Raw genomic sequence first — 25421 nt, forward strand, 5'->3', positions numbered from 1 at the left:
AGAGGAGGGCAGGGAAGGAATGTATTACCATGTGAGAATGAGGGGCTATTTAAGGACTGTCCCTCTTAAGGATAAACCTGGGGAAGAGAATATCCTGTTTAGGAGGGCCCTTCCTGTGCCTAGGAGGTAGGACCATGTCCTTGAGCAGTGACCTCAGCTGTGCCTACCTGGCCTCCAGGACCCATGGTGCTCTCCTCTTTGTTTTCCTTTGGATCCTCCACACATATCTTCCACCTCAACGAGCAAGGGGATAGAAAACTCACCGTGAGACCCAGGCAAGAGCCATTCAAAATTTCTCCTGGTGGTGCCCAGCTCCAACACTGGCAGAAAGGCAAGCCCTAGAGATAGTGGAGGGGTGGGAAGGAGCTGGGTCACAGCTTTGTGTGGGATTTAGGCAGGTGTTGAGGGGAGAAAGAGGAGGGAAAAGCAGAAAATAGCAGAACTGTGTCAAGGCTGCCTGGCACACAGACCCTGTGAATGAAGGCCAGTAAATAAAGAAGAAACCAGTCTTCCCACATGGCTAAGAGACATTTATTCAGTTGTGAGCATGTCCTCCAGGGTGATTCTAGACTCAGTTTCTGGAGAGAAGATTAGTCTTATAGGTGCTTTAGTCTGTCTCCTTCAGTTGGTGGCTTTTCATGGTTTCCTTTATCCACTGTAGGAATCTGGAGACTTTGGTGTAGACGCCTGGAGGTGTTCCATTTTTTTTCCCATAAGAGACAATTCCTTGGGCCACATGGTTACACACAAGAGGGCCTCCAGAGTCCCCCTGTGAAGAGAGAAGAGGGAGGACTGAGCCTGTATCCTCCTGGTTGGATCCTCCTTGCCATCTCAGGCTCTCTCTCAGACAAGGACAACCTGAGAGTCTGCGTTCAGAGGACTAGGTAGGACTCTGGGGGCCCTCAGCTGATATGTTCTGACTGTGGACATTGTTATTACTTCACCTCCCTCCTGGTGTCAGCCTCTGTCCTGCTCCCCAGGTTCTGGGTCATCTCCCTATGAAAGTGTGAGGGCAACTGCACACATAGGTGCACAGGTCTAATGCCTGTGAGCTGAGGCAGTGTGGAGCATTGCAAGCTCAGCTTTCCAGGCAGGCATCATTCGATGCAGGCCCTAGGTACTCCCAGCTGCACCCTTCTTCTCTTTCCAGGGAGAAATCACAGCCACCTGGGTGAAGGAGGCTCATGCTGCCTGGTCTCCAGGCCCCATATCTTCCCCCAAATATCTCTTTCCTCAGAGCCAAGAGAGACAGACATTCAGTCTTACCTGAAAAGAAGCATTTTTCTTCTTTGGATCCCCCACACATGTCTCTATGTTACTATTGTAATTGCTGAAGTGGTTCTTGCACACCTGGTCCTCCTGCAATGTCAGTTCCACCTCCTGCAGTGTGTTGGAGTATCTGCCATTTTGTGCCACTCTGCCCCAGCCAGCCACAAGACACACCTTCCCAGGCTTCACCTTGTCCTTGCCCCTGGGCAGCTTGATAAGCTTCACAGCTGGATTCAACTTGGCTTTTTTCTCTAGCTATGGGGGAGAAGAAAAAGAGTTCAGTTCAGACAAGGGCCTCTGGGCCTAGACACCATGATGGCCTTGATGGAAGTGAGTAAAGGGGCAGGGTCATGGTGGGAGGGTAGCACCTGTACTAGGGAGGGCAGAGGCAGCTGGGAGGGGGACATACCTGCAATAACATGATGTCATTATAGAAGTAATTATCATCATAATCTGGATGGGGGATGGTTCTTTTCACTGGGATGACCTGCTGGGTCTTCTCCAGATTCTCAATGTTGTGTGCCCCCAGGGTGACGTTCATTGGCCTGCATAGAGAGTGCAGTGGTCATGGGTGATGTGGAGTCATAAAGAATACATCTAGGAGCTGTGAAGAGCAGGCTACAGCAGGGCCAGGGTAGAGCTTTAGCTGAGGGGGAACAGAGAGGACAGGAGGCCTTGGGCTGAGTGACAGTGCCCTCTGCTTCTTAGCATTGAGGTAGTTTTCTGAGGCCATTGATATCTGAACCATAGGTTCTCAGGATTCAATCATGCCCAGGAAAACACATGCAATTTTTTTAGTTTCCATTTCATGGCAAAGCATGCTCCTAGCTCTTTATACGGCAGTGTTGGCTACCCCGGTCTTTCTTATTCAGTATTGCCTCTGGAGTCGGCCTGCCTACCCCTCATAAGACTTTTCCCACCCTCTTTTCCATCCCTGAAGTTATCTCGTGTACATATTCTCCCAGGGATCTGTGTGTCTACTGAGTACTGGATATGGAAAACAACAAACTGCAAAATTGTATGGCCTGGGAAATGAGAATGAGGATGAAGGCAATATATTGATCCCTTCCCAGTACATTCTTTCTCAGGGAGGAGATATTTATCAAGCATGGAATGGCAGGCTCTGGAAAGAGGGTAAAACATTGATCCTTCTCAAAACAAATCCTAGCCCAGTCCCTCCATCTGGCCCAATAAAGATAAATCCTAAATATTGACCACTGACCCAGAACCCTCCCCTTGGCCCAGGTAATAACAGATCTCAAATTCCTGAGTGTCCAAACTGATACGCTTATTAATCAAAATCACCTCTCAGGGTAACCTATGTAAGCATAAGCTCTCACTTTGGCCAGTAGCTCATTTTCTACCAGGAAAGTGAGTCCATCAGAGGTGTGACTCTGTTCCTGAATATAGGCTTTTGCTGATCTGTGAAGTTTGTGTCTAGCCCAGTACTTTTGTGCTAACATTGAGAAGGAGTCAGGGATATCTCTGGAATGTCTCCAGGAGGGTCTGGGTTGTTTCCTGTTCCTCACCTCCCTAAGCAGTGAGCGGCCGTCAGCACAAAGTCTTCTCGTATCAGGAAGCCACCACAAGTGCGCAATGAATTCTGACTCAAGAACTGAAGATAAGCCATGTAGGGGCGGGAGTGGGGCTTGGCCTCATGTCCCCCGATGATCTCCCCTGAAGAAAAAGTCACCTCACTTGTGTGCACCCCCTGAATCCAGCAGATGGGCATCCGTTCCATGCCTCCAGAACTGTGGGGCATTTGGGAACCTTGGATGACCTGAGTCTGGGCAGGGGCTGAGGGATAGGGCCTCACCTTCCTTTTCTGAAAAAGGTAAAGAAAGCAGGTGTTGGTCTACGAATTTTTCTTCCTTACATAGGTGGAGTTGAGCGTACATTTTTAGGGGCAATGAAATCCCAGAGGAGCCTTCTGTTTCCAGAAATTTCTGAGGCCCTCCTGAGTGCTGTGCTGCCTAGGACACTGGCTGCTTGCTAATGGCCAGGAGTTCAGTTCACTCTCGATGTTGTTCTGTCCTATTTCCTAGGCCTGACATGTAGTCCATGGGATGCACAAAGGAATGGCTCCAGTTTGTCTCTGGGTGAGGGTTGGTAGGGCAGTGCTGCCGGGGTTCTGGAAAGCAGAGAAGTTAGTGTCTGCCACAGTGGCTCCTACTAGAAAACAGGGGAGTCACCAGAGGTCTGGGAAGAGAAACAGAGTTGGCGAAAGGGATGGAGTGGCTTGGGACTGAGAAAAGGAAGTATTCTGGGGACAGTGATTTCAGGATTTCTGGGGTCACCTGGGCTCTAGAGTTCTCTGCTAATCAGTTGGCAAGGGGTGCATCTGTCTCACCCCAGACACAGGTGCCAGACCCACTTTGCCCCTTTCCAGGAGAATTGAACATTTTTTCCCTTCCACCCTGTGGGGTGCACTTGTAGCCAAGCCCCACTTTCCAGATGACCAGAATGGTATCTAGGCAAGGGACTGAATCCACTGGCTCTTCTCCCAAATAGACTTCTGCCCCTTATGTTCCTGTTGCTAGCTTACCCAGTGTCTCTCTTGGGGTTCTGCAGTAGGGCTGGAACTGGGATTCAGAAGGCTCTGGGTAGAAGGCTGTATCATGGGGTGTGCAGAAGGGATATAGGAGTTCTGTGCCCCCTGTGGGTTATGGTTGAACCTCTGAGGGAGGGAATGGTCACTCACCTGCCCTTGCTTTGGGAGGCAGAAAGAAGGCCAACAGGAGCAGGCGCAAATGCATCTTCCTAGGAGGGCTTGTGGAGCTTCGTTCTTGATTTCTTTTAGTCCCCAAGGGCAGAAGAAGGTGGAGTAGGCTCCTTGATCTTGTGTTTCTGTCTGTTTTTAAGGCACTTAATTATAGAGGGCTTTATATGAGAGCTCCCTACCCCCACTGCCTGGTCTGATGACGTCTTCTGAGTGGTTGGTGAGAATCAGGCAGTGACCACATCAGTACTGGGTGCTGATGATTCAGAGTGCATCACCTGTTCCAGCTCAGAATGAGAACCCAAGAGCATAAGGTGGAGACTGTAGGATGTGGTGTTAGCCAGTGAAGCATTCTGGGTTCCCAGTGATGCAACCATCCATGGCCTCCATGCCCCGCTGCTAAGCTCATTAAGGTAATTTCTGTAGCAGACATGCGTTTAGCAGATGTGCCTCCATCTCTTGTGCTAGGACCAGCATGTTGGAGATTTGTCTCCTTCCCTTGGAGAGCTGACCCTCTGGTAGAAAATGAGCAGGGCACAGTTTGGGGAGGGGAAGGTCATGATCAGAGTGATGGACAGGCAGTAACAAGGCACATCTACCACCCTCCAATCCTACCTGGCAAACCGTTCGTCATCATGGCTTCTTCCCAGGGAGATTTTATACATCTCTCACTTAATTACCAAAACTCAGTGTGATAGAGTCCACCTCTCGTCTCAATGTTTCAAGCAAAATTCTCACACTGAACATTCACTGGCCTAAATTAACAAGTTGCTGAGGCTCCAGGAGTTGAATCCTCTGATTGACCTGAGCCAGGTCACTTCTACTTCTCAGTGCAGACTGGGGTAGGTCCCACCCAAACCACTTGAACTAAGGATGGGAGAGGGTTGATATTCTAAAGGATAGTCAGCTCACTAATATCATGTGACATGAGAGAGCATGCTGGGCAGCCAAAGGACAATAATCGTCCTTTTAATCTTTCCTATGTTTGGTCAGAGAGGCACGCTCTTGACAGAAGGCTCACAGTAGACACTGGTATGCTGATGTTCATACTCCACTGGAAGTGAAGGATTGCTTCTAGCTGATCCCATGCTCAGGTCTTTTATAAGAACAACTAAATATGGTCCACCTTTGAAAGTGTGGAGCTCACCTGGAGATGATCAGCATCACAGGGGCTTTTAAAGAGTCACAACACGGGAGCTCACTGCAATAGCAACAGGAGGTGGCTATGAAATTACTGCAGTGGATGAGGATGTGCTGCAGTTCATTCATGCAGTCAAGATTTAATGCAGCCTCTTCACTTTTTTTTTTTTTGCCTTTCTCTCCACTGAGTGGCATCGTGTATGATCTGAGTTTGTGTGTGTGAGTTTTGATAAGTTTTAACTTTTATAATAGATGCATGCATACTGAATGGTAGCAAATGGTAAAATAGAGTCTTACATACATATGTTTTATGCACTTATGACATACCCTTTTAAAATTTTTTCTCAATATTCTAGGCTATGAGGTTCCTTTTTCTTTTTCAAAATTTTCACAAATCCACCTGACTGCCAAAATCCACATACAAGCTGACCTATCCTGTTCAAACCTATGTTGTTCAAAAGTCAACTATGTCTCGAAATTGTTAGATTCTGGTGATTTAAGTTTTCATCTTTGTGTTCTCTGTATTTTACAATCTTTCTAGGTGAACATTAAGTTTCAAAATGAGTAATTCCAGTGTAGGCGTCCTCCTTATTAATAGCAAATCATCTACATTTATTAAAGTTTTGCTTTTAAAAGAAACTTAATGTACCCAACAACAAGCATTTAAAAAATAAATTACTTGTCTAATTGTGGTTATTATGTGTCATTAAGAAAATATAGAAAATAGAAAGCAAAAGTAACACGTTTGCCTGTCTCCCACACAGATGTTTAAAGTTAAGCAGTGTATTGTACTTGGGACAATACTGTACATGCAATGCAATTTCCTTTTATCCTCAACCCTACAGCTTAAACATTCTCTTAATGCTTTAAAAAAATCTATTATTCTCAGGTACATGGGAGGCTGAGGCAGGAGGATTACAAGTATTGAGAACAGCCTGGGCAACTTAGTGTGACTCTATCTTCAAAATAAACAGGGCTAGAAATGTAGCTCAATGGTAGAATCTGTGCAAATGGAGGGCCCTGAGTTCAATACCTAGTACTGAAAGAAAACAAACCAGTTAATATTTCCATAGTTTCTTTTTCTTAGTTGTTAAAAATTAATATGCATTTAATTCTTAATGTTGTAAGATTTATACAATAACTTAAGCAAATGAATTAAAATTAGCTGATTTATTACCATGCATTGATAATTACCTTTAATGTCTTCTGTGATCTATCACATTTTTACTCATGTAATATCTTCATTTTTTAAATTAAAAAGAAATTATGCTAAGCATTGTGTATGGCCTATTTAAAAACTATTTGGGATTGGTCCTGGAGGTATAGCTGAGTGGTAAAGTGCTTGCCTAGCATGTGTGAAGCCCTGACTTTGATTCCCAGCACTACAGAAAAATAAATAAATATTGAGGTAAAATTCATATAATATACAATTAATTGCTTCAACATGTACGATTTCAATCTGCACATTACAAGCAACAATGAATGTTGGTGAGGATGTGGGGAAAAAGGTACACTCATATATTACTGGTAGGACTGCAAACAGGTGCGACCATTATAGAAAGTGGTATGGAGATTCCTCAGAAAAGTTAAAATGGAATCACCATTTGACCTGGCTATCTCCCTCCTTGGTTTATACCCAAAGGGCTTAAAATCAGAATACTACAGTGATGCAGCCACATCAGTGTTTATAGCAGCTCAACTAACAATAGCTAAAGTATGAAACCAACCTAAATGTCCTTCAACAGATGAATGGATAAAGAAAGTGTGGTATACATATCCAGTAGAATATTACTCAGCCTTCAAGAAGAATGAAATGATGGCATTTGCTGGTAAATGGGTGGAGCTGGAGAATATCAAGCTAAATGAAATAAGCCAATCCTAAAAGACCAAAACCAGAATGTTTTCTCTGATATGTAGATGATATTTCACAATAAGTGTGTATCAGGGGGAGCTAGGGAAAAACAGAGTTATTTTGTATAAGGCAGAGTGGAGTGCAGGGAGGGGGCAGGTATGGGGCTAGGAAGGATAGTAGAATAAACCAGACATTATTACCCTATGTGTATATAGGTCTACATGACCAGTGAGATTTTACATCATGTAAATCAGAAGATTGAGAAGTTATACTCCATTTATGTATTATGTGCATTCTGTTGTCATATATAACTAATTAGAACAAAAAAGAAAAAATGTGTACAATTTCAGTGACATTTCATGGTTTCAAAATGTGCAAACACAACCTCTCTGTAATTCCAAGTTTTTCATCATCCCAGGACACTCTGTAGCCTGTCAGTTACTCTACTTTCCCCTTTATACTACCATCCCCCACACTGCCCCGGGCAACCACTATTCTTTCAGTCTCTATGGATTTGCATATTCTGGATATTTCATAGAATTGGAATCATGTATGCATCTGTTGGGCCTGGCTTCTTTCACTTAGAATAGTGTGCTGAGATCCATCTAAGCCACAGCATGTATTGGTATTTATTCTGTCTATGACTATTGTGTTACACCACAATTTATTCACTCATCTCTTGATGAGCATTCATATTGTTTCTACATTCTGACTGTTATGGTTAATTCAGAGATAAACATTTGTTTACAAATTTCTGTTGCCCAATATGTTTTTCTTTCTTTCTCTTGGATACATATCTAGGAATGGAATTTCTGGGTCATATGATAATCCAATGTTGAAATTCTTTAGGAACCAATGCATTATCCACAGTGGCTGCACCATTTTACATTCCAACCCACAATGTATGAGGGTTCCTATTTCTCCACGTGCTTGCCAATACTTACTTTTTTTGTGATTTGTTATTATACTTGTAGTGGTGTGAAGTAGGGTGATACTTACTTAGGTTTTGATTTGCATTTCCTTCATGACTAATAATGTTTTGCATTTTTTTGAGTATTCATTTGCATAACTTCTTTGGAAAGATGTTAACTCAAGTCCTAGGCCCATTTAAAAAATTACGTTGTTTGGTGTTTCATTGTTGAGTTATCAGAGTTCTTCATATGTCATGGATACCAAACTATTTTAAGATATGTGATTTTTAAGCATTTTCTCCCTTTCTGCTGGTTGTCTTTTCATTTTCTCAACTCTGTCATTTAATACACAAGATTTTTGTGAAGTCCAATTTATTTATTTCATGGTTTGTTTGTTCTTTTGGTGTCAGACCCAAGTATCCATTGTCAAATCAGAAGGGCATGAAGATTTCCCTGAGGATTTCTTCTAAGAGTTTTATGTTTTTAACTATTACATAGGCTGTTGATCTATTCTGAGTTGATTATGAAGCATGGAATGAGATGGAGGCATATTCTTTTGCCTGTGGTTGTTCATGTGTCCTGATTCAATTTGTTGAAGGTATTATTATTCTTATTTCACTGAATGGTGAAAACTTCCTTGACCACTTTTATTAAAAATCAATTGGCTATAAATGTTAGGTTAATTCTGAACCCTCAATTCCATTCCATTGATCCATGTGTCTCTCTTTATGCCAGTACCACCATGTTTTGATTACTATAACTTGTAGTAAATTTTGAAATTTGAGAAATGGAAGTCCTTTAATTTCTTTCATTTTCAATATGGTTTTTGCTTTTTGGAAATTTAAAAAAATTATTTTTTGTACTTGTAGATGGACAGAATGCCTTTATTTTCTTTGTTTATTTTTATGTGGTCCTGAGGATCAAACCCCAGCGTCTCACATATGCTAGGCAAGTGCTCTGCCACTGAGCTACAGCTGCAGCTCTTTTTGGGATTCTTGCAATTTCATTGCATTGTCTTTTCCATTTGAGAAAACAAAAGCCACTGGAATTTTCATAGTATATTGAATCTGGGAATTATTTCCATTTATCAGTATAATCTTCCAGTCTGTAAACATGGATATGTCTTTCCTTTTAATTAGGTCTTCTGTACTTTATTTCAGCAATGCATTGTAGTTTTCAGTGCATAATTTTTCATTTCCTTGGTGAAATTTAGTTTTAGGTATTTTGTTCTTTTGTATGTTCTCATCAATAGAATTGTTTTCTTAATTTCCTTTTTTCTATCATACACATTGCTGGTATATAGAAACACAACTAATCTTGCATCTTTCAAATTGCTGAATTTATTTACTAAACTTTATCTGGTTTTGGTTTGGATCTTTGATATTTTCTTTATATACAGTCTTTTTTAAAACTTTAAAAAATTTATTCTGATTAGTTGTACATGACAGCCAAATGCATTTCAATTCATTGTACACAAATGGAACACAGTCTTTCATTTCTCTGATTGTACATGATGTAGAATTGCACCATTTGTGCAATTGTATGTGTACCTAGGGTAATTCTGTCCGTCTCATTCCACCATCTTTCTTGCACCATATCCCTTTCCTCCCAATCCTCTTCTTTGCCCAGTCCAAAGTTTCTCCATTCTTCCCATTTTCCTCCCCCCCATTATGGATCAGCATCCAATTATCAGAGAAAACATTTGGCCTTTATTTTTTTTGAGATTGGCTTATTTTGCTTAGCATGATATTCTCCATCTTCATTCATTTACCTGCAAATGACATAACTTTATTCCCTCTTAATGCTGAGTAATAATTCATAGTATGTATATACTACAGTTTCTTTATCCATTCTTCTATTGGTGGGCATCTAGGTTGGTTCCACAGTTTAGCTATTGTAAATTCACCTGCTATAAACTTTGATGTGGCTGTGTCACTATAGTATGCGATACTAAGTCCTTTGGGTATAGACCAAGGAGTGGTATAGCTGGGTCAAATGGTGGTTCCATTCCAAGTTTTCTAAGGAATCTCCATACTGCTTTCTGGAATGGTTGCACCAAGTTGCAGTCCCACCAGAAATGTATGAGTGTACCTTTTCCCCCACATCCTCATCAACACTTATCATTGCTTGTATTCTTGATAACTGCCATTCTGTCTGGAGTGAGATGAAATTCTAGAGTAGTTTTGATTTGCATTTCTCTAATTACTAGAGATGTTGAACATTGTTTCATAGATTTGCTGGTCACTTGTACATGTTCTGTACTTGTACATGTATGTAGTCTGTTCAGTTCCTTAGCTCATTTATTGATTGGGTTATTGTTCTTTTTGTGTGTGTCTGTGCATATATTAAGCTTTTTGAGTTCTTTATATATCCTATCTGATTTGCTTGTGGTTAAGATATTCTTCCACTCTCTAGGCTCTCTTTTCACCTCATTGCTTGTTTCTTTTGCTGAGAAGAAACTTTTTAGTTTGAATTCATCCTGTTTATTGATTCTTTATTTTATTTTTACACTTTAGGAGTCTTGTTAAGGAAGTCAGTGCCTAATCTAACAAGATGAAGATTGGGGCCAGCTTTTTCTTCTGTTAGACGCGGGGTCTCTGTCTAATTCCTTGGCCCTTGATCCACATACAGTTGAGTCTTATGCATGGTGAGAGATAAGAATTTTTATTTTGGTGCATATGGATCTCCAGTTTTCCCAGCACTATTTGTTAAAGAGGCTATCTTTTTTCCAATGTACGTTTTTTGGCACCTTTGTCTAGTATGGCATAACTGTATTTATGTGGGTTTGTCTCTGTGTCTTCTATTCTGTACCATTGGTCTACATGTCTATTTTAGTGCCAATACCATCCATTTTTGTTACTATAGCTTTATAGTATAGGTTAAGGTCTGGTATTGTGATGCCTCCTGCTTCACTCTTCTTGCTAAGAATTGCTTTGGCTATTTAGGGTCTCTTATTTTTCCAGATGAATTTCATGATTGCCTTTTGTATTTCTATAAGGCATGTCATTGGTATTTTAATTGGAATTGCATTGAATCTGTTTAGTGCTTTTGGTAGTATGGCCATTTTGCCAATATGAATTCTGCCTATCCAAGAACATGGGAGATATTTCCATCTTCTAAGGTCTTCTTCAATTTATTTCTTTAGTGTTCTGTAGTATTCATTGTAGATGTCTTTCACCTCTTTTGTTAAGTTGATTCCCAAGTATTTTATTTTTTTGAGGCTATTATGAATGGGGTAGTTTTCCTAATTTCTCTTTCAGAGACTTCATCATTGATATATGGAAATGCATTTGATTTGTGGGTATTGATTTTGTATATTTCTACTTTGCTGAATTAATTTACTAGTTCTAGAAGTTTTATGATGGAATTTTTGGGTCTTCTAGTTATAGAATCATACCATCAGTAAATAGTGCTAATTTGAGTTCTCCTTTTCCTATCTGCTCCCCTTAAATTTCTTTTATTTGTCTAATTGCTCTGGCTAGAGGTTTGAGGATTATGTTGAAGTAGTCAAAGAGGATTATGTAATAGATGTGGTGAAAGAGGGCATCCCTGTCTTGTTCCAGTTTTTAGAGGGAATGCTTCCAATTTTTCTCCATTTAGAATGATGTTTGTTTTGAGTTAAGCATAGATAGCTTTTACAATGTTGAGGTAAGTTCCTGCTGTGCCTGGTTTTTCTAGTGTTTTATATATAAATCTTGTGTTGAAGATGTGTATGATGATAGCTTTGGGTTTTGGATAAACATCCTTTATAATGTTAAGAAATTTCTCTTTTCCCTAGCTTGCTGAATTTTGTAAATCATGAAGGAGTTTTGAATTTTTTCTAATGTGTTTTTCTGTGTCTGTTTTGATGATTATATGGCCTTTCTTCTCCATTGTCTCAATATAGTGTATCACCTTGATTATTTCCTTATGTTGAACCACACCCTGCTTTCCTGGAACAAATCTCACTTAGTCATGGATGTGTGATCCTTTTATTGTGCAGTAAGTTTTGATTTACTATATTTTGTTAGGATTTGTGCATGTATATTCATAAATAATATTGGTATGTGATTTTCTTTTCTTTGGACATAATTACTTGACTTTTATATCTGTGTTTTGGTCTCTTTGAATGTCAAGAAATGCTACCTCCTCTTCAATTTTTTTAATGTATATTTTTAAATTTGCAGTTGGACACAATACCTTTAGTTTATTTATTTTTATGTGGTGCTGAGGATCGAATCCAGGGCCTTGCATGTGCAAGGCGAGCGGTCTACTGCTGAGCCACAACCCCAGCCCTTCTTTGATTTTTTTAAAAGAAGAATTTAGTGATATTCTTAGGTAAATGTTTGGTAGAAATTGCCAGTGAAGCTCTCTGTTTCTGAGGTTTTATTTATTGGGAGATTTTAAAATTATTGACTCAAAGATTTTACTGGTTATAGGTCTGGTCAGTTTTCTTATTTTTCTTGAGTCAATTGTGATAATTTCTGGATTTCTAGGAGTTTGTCCATTCCATGTAGATTATCCAGTTTTACTGGGTTCAATTGTTCTTTTATAATCTGTTTCATGGGTGGAATGTCTCTACTTTCATTTCTGCCTTTAGTAATATGGATCATTTTGTTCTGAGTTGATCTAGCTAAAAGTTTGTCAATTTTGTTATCTTTTGAAAGAAACTACCTGTGGTTTGATTTTTTTCCATTTTACTGATTTCTTTCTAATCTTTATAATTTTCTTCCTTTGGCTAAGCTGAGTTATTTGATTTTTTATTAGTTCTTTCAGTTGTAAAGTTATGATGTTGACTTGAGACCTTTCCTCTTTTATGTGCATGTTCCCAGTTATATGTTTCTCTCTTAGCACTGATTTGTCTGTATCCCATCCATTTTGTTATGTTTTATTTCCTTTCATCTCAAAGAATTTTCTAATTTCTCTTGTGATTTCTTCTTGGAACCATTGATTATTTAAGTGGCTATTTCAATTTCCAAGTTTGAGAACTTTTATTTTCCTTCTGTTATTGATTTCTAGCTTTCTTCTATTGTGACTAGAGAAAAGAATTTGAATTATTTCAATATTTTTTGAACACACTGAAAATTGGCGTATAGCATAATGTATTGTTTACTCTGAAGAATGTTATATATGCACTTGAGAGAGATGTGCATTCTGTTGCTGTCAGACAGTCTAGATAGTTTCAGTGTTGTTCAACAATTCTGTATCCTGTTGAACTTCTGTCTAGATGTTCTATCCACTATTACAGCAAGGTATTGAAGCTCCCAAGGATTTTTATGGAACTGTTAATTTCTCCCTTCAGCTCTGCCAATGTTTACTTCATCTTTCTGGAGAGCTGATGTTGGGTGCATATATTTCTGTGAAGGTTACACTATATTGTCTTCTTGAGGTATTGACTTTTATTCAATATGCAATGTTCTTTGTGTCTTTTAATATGATTTATTTTGAAGTCTACTTTGTCTGATATTAACATAGCCACTGAAGCTCTCTTTAGATTACTTTTGCATGGAATATCTTCCCCTGTCCTTTCATTTTATATAGTATATAGCAGCACATGGTCAGATCATAGTTTTAATCCCTTTTTCCAATCCCTGATTTTGAATTGGTGAGTTTAGTCCACTTACACTGAAGTGATTATTGATAATAAGAAACTTTTTTTCTGCCATTTTGCTGTGTGTTTTTTTATGTCATATATTTTTTACTCCTCAATTCATCCAATATTGCTGTCTTTTGTGGTGGATTTTTTCTAATGTACAATTTTGAATCATTTGTTTACTTTTCTGAGTATATTTTTAAGTTACTTTCTTAATGATTACCTTAGAATGTACAGTGAATATCCTACAAGTATACTGATGTTGTTTGAATTAATACCAATGTAGCTTCAACAACACACCTTAACTTTGTTCCTATCCAGATCCATACCGCTCTTTATTATCATCACAAATTATGTCCTAGTATACTGTGTGCCAATTAACATTATTTTATGCATTTTCCTTTTAAATGTTTTAGGAGAAAAAGACAATATAGAGACCAAAAATACAACCATACTAGCTTTCATATTTATCCATGTAGTTAACTTTACCAGAGAGATTTTCATTTGACATTTGAATCTACCCACTTGTGCCTCTGGGTGGTTTCTACAATTAAAGGAAGGTGCTGTGAAATCCTGTCACTGAGCAACTGCAGGAGGGCGCAGAGACTTTCTCTCTAGGGAGGTTTCTGAGCAGAAAGCAGCTCATCTCATGCCTAGAGATGCTGGGAAGCCACCCCAGGCTGAGTGTTAGAGACACTTAAGGTCCCTTTCTGGCATGGTGGTGGGGGGACCTGGGCTTGGTGTGAACACCTTTGGACACACCTTTCCTGGACATTCCTTTCTTCTTCCTCTTCCTGAGGAGGATAAAGGCCTACAGGAATGGTTTTAAAAGTTATTTTAAACCACAGAACCTTTTCCTCAAAGTAGCTGTAACTCCTAAATTGAATATGTAGGCAAATGACCAAGTCAATTTTTTAAATATTATTTTTTTGTTTGACTTTCTGTGTCTTCTTCTTCTTCTTCTTCTTCTTCTTCTTCTTCTTCTTCTTCTTCTTCTTCTTCTTCTTCTTTTTCTTCTTCTTCTTCCTCTTCTTCCTCTTCTTCCTCTTCTTCCTCTTCTTCTCCTTTTACTAATGCAGAAGCCTATTCCTAGCATGTCTTAGATGCAGGAATTTCTTTCAGCCCCAAATGTGAAGCTGTGTGACATCCATTGCTTTTTCCTTATAGATCATTATGATTGTGTGGCAGCATGATTTGTACACAAAGGGATGGAAAAGGGTATACCTTTGAGAGTTACAAAATTGAAGGTGTAGATTTTACTTCATGTGATAAAGGAGTGTAAAGTGGTATGTGCTTGGGACAAGGGGACATTAATCTAGAGCTAGAACTTGTGCTAAACTTCCTGTGCCTCAAATCAATGAATAGACCCTGATCCAGGGCTGTGGGGTTAGCCCCACACAGGCATACCTTTATTTAACAAAAAGTTACACACTGTATCTGTGATCTCCAAGACAGAAACTTCCCATCAAGGAGACTCCCAGGTGGCACTGGGGACATGGATGGGAGCAGTAACCATAATGGCCTGAATATTAGAGCCATGTTTCCATTTTCCCAGGCCCCAGGAGTCTCCCTGATTCATGTTGTTCTGTATGGCAGGGGTGCAGTAATGACGGGGATTATATTTCTGAGCAGTCCAACTGGATGTGTGTGTCTCCTTCAATGTGAATCTGTACACTGGCGTTTATATCTGCTACTTTGAAAACAAATGAAAGTAAGGTTGCCCTGGTCATCTTCTTCCCTATTTGTTGCCCTCTTTCCTAAGAAGGAAGCTCTGGTGAATAGTTCAGCAGCTTCACATCCACAAACTAAATGTTGAAAGTCACTTCCAAATTTCATAGTCTTTGTCCTAGAGCATCATGCAATATTGTATTCATATTGCCTGTAACTAGAAATAAAACTAAGATTTGAATTCTGAATTCTAATGTATTTCTTACATAGGTCTATACCTTATAGACAGATAGTGAGGATGTAAGAAACTGATGTGATTCCATTTTTGAAAACAGTTTCTATCTCAAATCCTGTCCAAAGAAGGGGGCATGACCCTGGTCCCTGGAAAAACCAACAGAGCACTCCTAAGCACATACCCACCCTTCTAAGTTGTTTGTCTATAAATAACAAGAGATATGCAGCGCCAAGTGTCCCTGACTCAATTAGGCTAGGTGAGGACCCATAGCAACCCCCTAGCAACCTTCAATCAGCATGAGACAGGGAAAATCCTGGGATTCCAGATGACCCCCCAGTAGCTTAAACCAATCAGCTCAAAGGAATCCCCCTTTTCTACTAACCAATCACCCGTACCCAACTTCTTCCTGCCAGTGAATGTGCTAATCAATGTTAAGAGTTGTTGTTTGATTTTCCCGCAATATGGAATGATTTGCTGTGTGATGTTGTGACACATAGAGTACCCCCCAAAACCTACAAAATATCACTGAACAAAAGACAGGGATTCATTCCCTGGGACCACTGTATTGGAAACGAATGTGAGTCCAGGCTCGAGCTTGCAATAAAGACTCTTGTGTGATTGCATTGGATTCGGCTCCTGGAGGTCTATTGGGGTCCCACAAATCTGGAATTACAGATGGAGCAGGACTATTTGGAAAGTCTTCAACACTGTTCATTCCACTTGGGTCTATTACTGTTTTAATGGTATATCCCCAAGTTCTGGCCATTATGAAGTGCTCAATGAGTGTGACTGATGGAAAAAGCTGTGTTTCACAGTCCTTCTGCAGAAAGGCACTCTTTTATGGAACTTATACAACTTGTATAGCCTAGAAGACTAGCAGGGAGTCTCAGGCTTCAGGCTGGCAGTGTCCAAGAGGGAAAGGCTGAAAGTGGCTTCGGTGATCAGGTGGCCAGTGGACCCTGAGCACATGGGAGAACACCAATCTGAAAGTGAGGGGTTGCATTAGCTGTGCCCAAGTGAAAGAAGGACAAAGTGTTCTGGAGAGAGATCCTGCCAGCCATGTCCTCCATGGGCCCTGCCTGGTGCCAGCACTGCCCTGGCAGTGATGTCCCCTCTCTGCCAGGGCATGAGCTGGGCTGGCACCCCAATGGAAAGGCTTGATGGAACCCCACGGGGATCTGGGAGTCCTAGGTGGAGGGACTTGAGTAAGGGAGCAGCCCAGATCAGTGTGATCTGGAGAGGAGTTGATAGAATATGAGCAGGGATGGAGAAGAATGGGCAGCCATGAGGTTGGAGGTCAGGGTGGACCCTGAACTCAGAGGAGGGCAGGGAAGGAATGTATTACCATGTGAGAATGAGGGGCTATTCAAGGACTGTCCCTCTTAAGGATAAACCTGGGGAAGAGAAATATCCTGTTTAGGAGGGCCCTTCCTGTGCCCAGAAGGTAGGACCATGTCCTTCAGAAGTGACCTCAGCTGTACCTACCTGGCCTCCAGGACCCATGGTGCTCTCCCCTTCTTTTCTGTCCCCTCATACAAGGAAGGAGGTAGAAAACTCACCATGAGACCCAGGACAAGAGCCATCCAGAATTTCTCCTGGTGGTGCCTAGCTCCAACACTGGCAGAAAGGCAAGCTCTGGAGATACTGGAGGGGTGGGAAGGAGCTGGGTCACAGCTTTGTGTGGGGTTTAGGCAAGTGTTGAGGGGAGAAAGAGGAGGGAAAAGCAGAAAATAGGAGAACTGTGTCATTGGCTGCCTGGCACACAGACCCTGTGAATGAAGGCCAGTGAATAAAGAAGAAACCACCCTCCCACATGGCTAAGAGACATTTATTCAGTTGTGAGCATGTCCTCCAGGGTGATTCTAGACTCAGTTTCTGGAGAGAAGATTAGTCCCATAGGTGCCTTAGTTTGTCTCCTGCAGTTGGTGGCTTTTCATGGTTTCCTTTATCCACTGTAGGAATCTGGAGACTTTGGTGTAGACACGAGGAGGTGTCCCATTTTTATTTCCATAAGAGACAATTCCTTGGGCCACATGGTTACACACAAGAGGGCCTCCAGAGTCCCCCTGTGAAGAGAGAAGAGGGAGGACTGAGCCTGTATCCTCCTGGTTGGATCCTCCTTGCCATCTCAAGCCCCTCTCAGACAAGGATGACCTGTAGGGTCTGCGTTCCAAGGACTAGGTAGGACTCTGGGGGCCCTCAGCTGGTATGTTCTGACTGAGGACATTGTTATTACTTCACCTCCCTTCCAGAGTCAGCCTCTGTCCTGCTCCCCAGGTTCTGGGTCATCTCCCTATGAAAGTGTGAGGGACCACTGCTGCAATGTTCAAGGTTGTGGAAGCAGGTGAGTGGCACAGACACCAGCATGGAGGATGAGCCCAGGGACCAGGGTGGGTGCCAGCACTGATAAGCCACTTTAGTGAGAGCAACTGCACACATAGGTGCACAGGTCTAGTGCCTGTGAGCTGAGGCAGTGTGGAGCATTGCAAGCTCAGCTTTCCATGCAGGCTTCATTCAACACAGGCTCTAGGTACTCCCAGCTGCACCCTTCTTCTCTTTCCAGGGAGAAATCACAGCCAACTGGGTGAGGGAGGCTCATGCTGCCTGGTCTCCAGGCCCCAGATCTTCCCCCAAACACCCCTCTCCTCAGATCCAAGAGAGACAGACACTCAATCTCACCTTAAAGGAAGCCTTATTTTCCTTTGGATCTCCCGCACATATCTGGATGCTACTCTTGTAGTACTCTTTTAAGAATTCCTCCCGCTCGCACACTTGGTGCTTCTGTACTTTCAGCTTTACCTCCTGCAGTGTGTTGGAGCATTTGCCATTTGGGGCCACTCTGCCCCAGCCAGCCACAAGACACACCTTCCCAGGCTTCACCTTGTCCTTGCCCCTGGGCAGCTTGATAGGCTGCACAGCTGCATTCAACTTGGCTTTTTTTTCTAGCTATGGGGGAGAAGAAAGAGTTCAGTTCAGACAAGGGCCTCTGGGCCTGGACACCATGATGGCCACGGTGCAAGTCAGTAAAAGGGCAGGGTCATGGTGGGAGGGTAGCATCTGTACTAGGGAGTCAGAGGTAGCTGGGAGAGGGACATACCTCCAATAACATGATGTCATTGTAGAAGTAATGATCTTCATAGTCTGGGTGGGGGATGGTTCTTTTCACTGGGATGACCTGCTGGGTCTTCTCCAGATTCTTAATATTGTGTGCCCCCAGGGTGACATTCATTCGCCTACATAAAGAGTGCAGTGGTCATGGGTGATGTGGAGTCATAAAGAATACATCTAGGAGCTGTGAAGAGCAGGCTACAGCAGGGCCAGGGTAGAGCTGTAGCTGAGGGGGAACAGAGAGGACAGGAGGCCTTGGGCTGAGTGACAGTGCCCTCTGCTTCTTACCAGTTGAGGAGATTTCTGAAGCCATAGGTTCTCAGGACTCAATAATGCCCAGGAAAACACATACAATTTTTTTTTTAGTTTTCATTGTCATTTAAAAGCATGTTCCCAGCTCTTGATATGGCAGGCTTGGCCACTCTGGTCTTTCTTACTCAGTAGTGCCTCCAGAGTCACTGCCTTGCTCTCCATAGGACTTGGCCCATCCTCTTTCTTTTTTACCCCTAAAGGCATCTCCTGCACATATTCTCCCAGGTGTCCATTTGTCTACTGAGAAAGAGGCAGAGGTCTCTGTGTAATGTTTCCAGGAAGGTCTGGGCTATTTTCTGGTCCTCACCTTCCTAAGCAGTGAGCGGCCGTCAGCACAAAGTCTTCTCTTATCAGGAAGCCACCACACTTCTTCCATACACCCTGAGCAACAAACTCAAGATAGGCCATGTAGGGCCGGGAGTGGGGTTTCGATTCATGTCCCCCGATGATCTCCCCTGAAGGAAAAGTCACCTTGGTTGTGTGCACCCACTGAATCCATCAGGTGGGCATCTGTTTCATGCCTCTAGATCCAGCGGGGACATTTGGGAACCTTGGATGATCTGAGTCTGGGCAGGGGCTGAGGAAGGGGGCCTCAACTTCCTCTTCTGAGAATGGGAAGGAAAGCAGGTGTTGGTCTATGAATTCTTCTTCCTTACATAGGTGGAGTTGAGCATACATTTCTAGGGACAATGAGATCCCAGAGGAGCCTTCTGTTTCCAGAAATTTCTGAAGCCCTTCTGAGTGCTGTGATGCCTAGGACACTGGCTGCTTGTTAATGGATAGGACTTCAGTTTACTCCAGATGTTGTTCTGTCCTATTTTCTAGTGCCTGACGTGTAGTCCATGGGATGCACAAAAGAATGGCTCCAGTTTGTCTCTGGGTGAGGGTTGGTAGGGCAGTGCTGCTGGGGTTCTGGAAAGCAGAGAAGTTAGTGTCTGCCACAGTGGCTCCCACTAGAAAACAGGGGAGTCACCAGAGGTCTGGGAAGAGAAACATAGTTGTTGAAAGGGATGGAGTGGCTTGGGGCTGAGCAAAGGAAGTATTCTGGGGACGGTGATTCCACGATTTCTGGGGTCACCTGGGCTCTAGTGTTCTCTGCTAAGCAGTTGGCAAGGGGTGCACCTGTCTCACCCCAGACACAGGTGTCAGACTCACTCTGCCCCTTTCTAGGAGTATTGAACATTTTTTCCCTTCCACCTGTGGGGTGCACTTGTAGCCAAACCCCACTTTCCAGATGACCAGGATGGTGTCTAGGCAGGGGACTGAATCCACTGGCTCTTCTCCAAATCAGACTCCTGCCCCCTATGTTTCTGTTGCTACCCACCCAGTGTCTCCCTTGGGGTTCTGCAGTGGGGCTGGAACTTGGATTCAGAAGGCTCTGGGTAGAAGAATGGATCAGGGAGTGTGCAGAAGGGACAGGAATTCTGTGCCAGCTGTGGTTCAGGATTGGACCTCTGAGAGAGGGGATGGTCACTCACCTGTCCTTGCCTTGGGAGGCAGAAAGAAGGCCAACAGGAGCAGGCGCAAATGCATCTTCCTAGGAGGGCTTGTGGAGCTTCCTTTTGTTCTCTTTTAGTCCTCAGGGGCAGAAGAAGGTGGAGTGGGTTCCTTGATCTTGTGTTTCTATTCTTAAGGTGCTTTATAATAGAAGGCTTTCTATGAAAGCTCCCTAACCCCACTGCCTTGCCTGATGACGTCTTCTGAGTGGTTGTGTGAGAATCAGACAGTGACCACATCAGTACCCAGTGCTGATGACTCAGAGTGCCCCACCTGTTCCAGCTCAGAATGGGAACCCAAGAGCATAAGGTGGAGACTGTAGGATGTGGTATTGGTCAGTGAAGCATTCTGGGTTCCCAGTGATACAACTATGCATAGTTTCCATGCCATGCTGTAAGCTCAGTAGAATAATTTTGCAGCAGACATGCATTTAGCAGATGTGCCTCCATTTCTTATAGTAGGACCAAGCATGTTGGAGATGTGTCTCCTTTCCCTGACCTTCTGGTAGAAGATGATCAGGGAACAGTTTTTGGAGTGCCATAGTAGAGTGAGGAATAGTCAGTAACAAGGCACATCTACCACCGCTAATCCTACCTTGCAAATCGTTCATCATCGTGGCTTCTTTCCAGGGCAATTTTATACATCTCTCATTTAATTATCAAAACTCAGTGTGATAGAGTCCACCTCTCATCTCAATGTTTCAAGAAAAATTCTCACACTGAACATTCACTGGCCTAAATTAACAAGTTGCTGAGGCTCCAGAAGTTGAATCCTCTGATTGACCTCAGCCAGGTTACTCCTACTTCTCAGTGTAGACTGGGGTAGGTTCCATCCAAACCAATTGAACTAAGGATGAAAGAGGGCTGGTATCCTAAAAGACAGTCAGGTCACTAATACAGTGTGACATGAGAAAGCAAGCTGAGCAGCCAAATGACAATAATTGTCCTTTTAGTCCTCCGTATGTTTGGTCAGAGAGGGAAGCTCTTGACAGAAGTCCCACAGTAGACACTGGTAATGCCAATGTTCATACTCCACTGGAAGTGAAGGATATTGCTTCTAGCTGAGCCCATTCTCAGGTCTGTTACAAGAACAACTAATTACTATCCAACTTTGAAAGTGTGGAGCTCACCTGGAGATGATCAGCATCACAGGGGCTTTTAAAGAATTACAACATGGGAGCTCACAGCAACAGTAACTGGAGATGGCTATGAAATTACTGCAGTGGATGAGGATGTGCTGCAGTTCATTCATGCAGTAAGATTTAATGCAGCCTCTTCACTTTTTTTTTGCCTTTCTCTCCACTGAGTGGCATCGTGTATGATCTGTGATTATGTGTGTGAGTTTTGATAAATTTTAACTTTAATAATAGATTTATGCATATTTAATTATAGCAAATCATAAAATGCATTTATGACATATCCTTTTCTTAATTTTTCTCAATAGTCTAGGCTATAAAGTTCCTTTTTCTTTTTAAAAATTTTCACAAATCCATCCCGCCAAAGTCCACATCCAAGTGGACCTATCCAGTTCAAACCGATGTTGTTAAAGAGTTAATTATGTCTGGAAAATGTTAGATTCTGGTGATTTAAGTTTCCATCTTTGTGTTCTCTGTATTTTACAATCTTTCTAGGCAGAACGTTAAGTTTCAAAATGAGTGATTCCAGTGTAGGCATCCTTCTTGTCAGTGGAAAACCATCTACATTTATTAAAAGCTTTGCTTTTAAAAGAAACTTTATGTGCCCAACAGCAAGCATTTAAAAAATAAATTACCTGTCTGATTGTGGTTATTATGTGTCATTAAGTAAATTTAGAAAGTCGAAAGGAAAAGTAAACACATATTTTCCTGTCTCCCACAGACAGATGTTCAAAGTTAAGCAGTGTATTCTACTTGGGACAATACTGTACATGTAATGCAATTTCCTTTTATCCTCAACCCTACAGCTTAAACATTGTCTTAATGATTTTTTAAAAAATCTATTATTCTCAGGTACATGGGAGGCTGAGGCAGGAGGATTACAAGTATTGAGGACAGCCTGGGCATCTTAGTGAGACCCTGTCTCAAACAGGGCTAGAAGGGGGATCCAAGATGGCGGAATAGAAGGGGTACTATTTCTGGCTGCTCTGTGGAATTAAACCAAGGAAATAGTCAGGCAGCATCTCCACAAGGCCACACCTAGATGGAATACAACATCTCAGAGCATGCAACAGGACCCCTACACAGCGGATTTTTCATAGAATACATCAGATCTGTGACCGACTGCACATAAATCAGAGCCTCTATGTTCCAGTAAGACTCCAGACCCAAAGCCAGCAGTTCTAGCACACACATGGCACTCAAGTAGAGTAAAAGAATCACTTAATCAGGTGTGCATTGCTCCCACACAGGCCACAAGGCTGCAATCTAGTCATACACAAAACTATCCCAGCTCTCCCCACCTTACCAGACACCCCAGCGCTAGAGACAGACCGACTCCATCTCGGAAAACCCCTCTCGCCATTTTTTGATGGGCGTATCTATCAGTGGGGATTTCTGTTTTAACAGGTACCTGGTTCCCAACTCCCTCCCCCTCCCCCCTCCCCAGTTGTGATTACTCAGCACAGTGAATACCCAGCGCAAAAACCAGTAGCTGCAGACCTTTATTAGAATGGGCACCTGGTTTCCCCCTTCCTCCCTCCCCAGAGGCCATTACCCTGCACAGTGACTACCCAGCTCAAAAACCTCTATCAGCTGAATGGGAGCTTGAGTGCAGTGCAACCAGGGTACTGCCCATCTGGTGTGAGCCCAGAGTGAGAAGTACCGCAGTTGAGACCTGATAAGCAAAAGAGGGGAGGGATCTAGTGACTTAAGAGTGAAAAACCTGAAGCAAATCAGAGAAACCAGGATTGGAAAGCTCCAGGCAGAAGAGGGAGAAAATAGAGGGAGGGGTGGGGTGGGGGCTCAAATCCTCTCACCCTGATTAAGACAACTCCAACTACTGGAAGAGAAGAGAAGCAGAAAGGAAATGGAATTCTAAGAGTTTTGTTTGCTGTTGTTGGTTTTTATTTACTTATTTAAAAAATTTTATTATTCTTTTCTTTTTCTTCTCTCTCTTTTTTCTCTCTTTCTTTCCCCTTTTCTCGTCTTTCTTCTTCTTACACCCTCCAAACTTTACTATTTTAACAATCTGTAATTTTCTAAATACATATGTATGTCTGTTTTTATGTACTCTACTATCCTCCCATGTACTTGTCTACCATAAATTACCTCCTATCTATTCCCCGGCCTATAATCCTCTTCATTAGAGTTCTCCTTCAAATTTCCTAAGGTAAATTAACCCTCATATCTTTCCCACTTAGCATATTGTCCTATGCCCATCACCCAGTTCACTGACTGCCACCAGAAAATTTTATGAAACTACTGATTATATTTTAAATAATAATTGAATCCAACATTTTTGGACATTGAGACTAAATAGAAATGTCTTAATAACAATAATCTGTTCATAGGTGATGTACTGATGATATTAGGATCTGTTAACATTGTCTTTCCCCACAAAGGAGGGATCTTGGAATGATACAAGAGCACTACAAATCTATAGGGTAAAAACAACAAATCACCAGTCACATAGAGCAGGGGGAAAAAAAAAGAAACGCGAGCAACATGAAAAGACAAGGGAAGAAAGCATCACAAATAATTCAGGACAACACATCATTAGAACAATGGACAGCTACAGCAGAAAGAATTACAGAGAAAGGCTTCAGGATATACATGAATAAATTGTTTTGGGGTCTCAAAGAAGACATTAGACAACAAATACAGGAAGAAAAAGATCACTTTGACAATGAGCTACATAAACAAATCCAAGAAGCCAAAGATCACCTCAACAGGGAGATAGAGGTTATACAAAAAAACCAATCAGAAATCCTTGAAATGAAGAAAATATTAAACCAAATTAAAAACTCAAATGAGAGCATCACCAATAGAGTAGACCACTTAGAATATAGGACATCAATAATGAAGATAAATTATATCATATTGAAAAGAATGTAGACAGCACAGTGAAAATGATAAGAAACCACAAGCAGAACATCCAAGAAATATGGGATAGCATAAAAAGACCAAATTTTAAAATTATGGGGAAGAGGAAGTTATAGACGTCCAAATCAAAGGAATGAGCAATCTGTTCAATGAAATAATATCAGAAGAGATATATTATTTCCTGCTTCAACAGTGCTTGGATAGAACCCGGCGCTCGACCCCCACCCCGGCTGGCTGCTCAGGCCAGCAGTCCTTCGCCCCCTCTTCACAGTGCCCTTGGACCACCCAAGGCCTCGGCTGCCGCTCCAGTGCCGCACCTCTCCTCAGCCCCTACCATGACTACCATGTCCCCCTCGCAGGTATACCAGACTACCACCAGGACTCGGAGGCCGCCATCAACCACCAGATCAACCTGGATCTCTGCGCCTCCTATATCTGTCCATGTCTTACTAATTTGACCGTGATGATGTGGCTTTGAAGAGCTTTGCCAAATATTTTCTTCACCAATCTTATGAGGAGAGGGAACATGCCGAGAAACTGATGAAGCTGCAGAACCAACAAGGTGGCCAAATTTTCCTTCAGGATATCAAGAAACCAGATCGTGATGACTGGGAGAGTGGGCTCAATGCAATGGAGTGTGCTTTGCACTCAGAGAAAAGTGTGAACAGTCACTTCTGGAACTGCACAAACTGGCCACTGACAAAAATAACCCCCACTTGTGTGACTTCATTGAGACTCATTACCTGAATGAGTAGGTGAAATCCATCAAAGAATTGAGTGACCATGTAACCAACTTGCACAAGATGGGAGCCCCAGAATCTGGCATGGAAGAGTATCTCTTTGACAAGCATACCCTGGGAGAAAGTGATAATGAGAGGTAAACCTTAGGCTGATTTTCCCATAGCAGTGGAAGTGACTTCCCTGGTCACCAAGGCAGTGCATGCATGTTGGGGTTACCTTTACCTTTTCTATAAGTTGTACCAAAACATCCACTTATGTTCTTTAATTGTACCATTCCTTCAAATAAAGAAATTTGGTACCCACCCCCCCAAAAAATAATGTCAGAAAACTTTCCAGACATGAAGAATGAAACAGAAATCCCTATCCAAGAAGCCTACAG

At 42.2% G+C, this 25421-nt stretch overlaps 2 protein-coding genes and 1 pseudogene across 2 annotated transcripts; 1 reads left to right on the forward strand and 2 right to left on the reverse strand.

The window, feature by feature from the left end:
• Positions 1 to 607: 607 nt before the first annotated feature.
• LOC143394615 (granzyme B(G,H)-like) lies at positions 608 to 4025 on the reverse strand. Its single transcript, XM_076849309.1, has 5 exons — positions 3971 to 4025; positions 2799 to 2946; positions 1679 to 1814; positions 1267 to 1524; positions 608 to 769 (listed from the first exon to the last, which is right to left on the reverse strand). The coding sequence occupies exons 1-5, from the start codon at positions 4023 to 4025 to the stop codon at positions 608 to 610; spliced, it is 759 nt and encodes a 252-aa protein (XP_076705424.1).
• A 13245-nt stretch (positions 4026 to 17270) lies between these two features.
• On the reverse strand, positions 17271 to 20319 carry LOC143394616 (granzyme B-like). The gene is made up of 5 exons (XM_076849310.1): positions 20265 to 20319; positions 19094 to 19241; positions 18464 to 18599; positions 18046 to 18312; positions 17271 to 17432 (listed from the first exon to the last, which is right to left on the reverse strand). The coding sequence occupies exons 1-5, from the start codon at positions 20317 to 20319 to the stop codon at positions 17271 to 17273; spliced, it is 768 nt and encodes a 255-aa protein (XP_076705425.1).
• A 4166-nt stretch (positions 20320 to 24485) lies between these two features.
• On the forward strand, positions 24486 to 25182 carry LOC143394617 (ferritin heavy chain pseudogene; annotated as a pseudogene).
• The last annotated feature ends 239 nt before the right edge of the window (positions 25183 to 25421 follow it).

Source organism: Callospermophilus lateralis, chromosome 3, assembly GCF_048772815.1.
Source record: "Callospermophilus lateralis isolate mCalLat2 chromosome 3, mCalLat2.hap1, whole genome shotgun sequence".
Classification (NCBI taxonomy): domain Eukaryota; kingdom Metazoa; phylum Chordata; class Mammalia; order Rodentia; family Sciuridae; genus Callospermophilus; species Callospermophilus lateralis.

Coding starts and splice junctions, on each gene's coding strand:
- LOC143394615 (XM_076849309.1), bottom strand. CDS start 4,025: ATGCATTTGCGCCTGCTCCTGTTGGCCTTCTTTCTGCCTCCCAAAGCA. Junction 2,947..3,970: donor GCCTCCCAAAGCAAGGGCAG/GTGAGTGACCAT, acceptor CTTTTTCTTCAG/GGGAGATCATCGGGGGACAT. Junction 1,525..1,678: donor ATGACATCATGTTATTGCAG/GTATGTCCCCCT, acceptor TCTCCCCCATAG/CTAGAGAAAAAAGCCAAGTT.
- LOC143394616 (XM_076849310.1), bottom strand. CDS start 20,319: ATGCATTTGCGCCTGCTCCTGTTGGCCTTCTTTCTGCCTCCCAAGGCA. Junction 19,242..20,264: donor GCCTCCCAAGGCAAGGACAG/GTGAGTGACCAT, acceptor CTTTTCCTTCAG/GGGAGATCATCGGGGGACAT. Junction 17,433..18,045: donor AAAATAAGGCTTCCTTTAAG/GTGAGATTGAGT, acceptor CTCTCTTCACAG/GGGGACTCTGGAGGCCCTCT.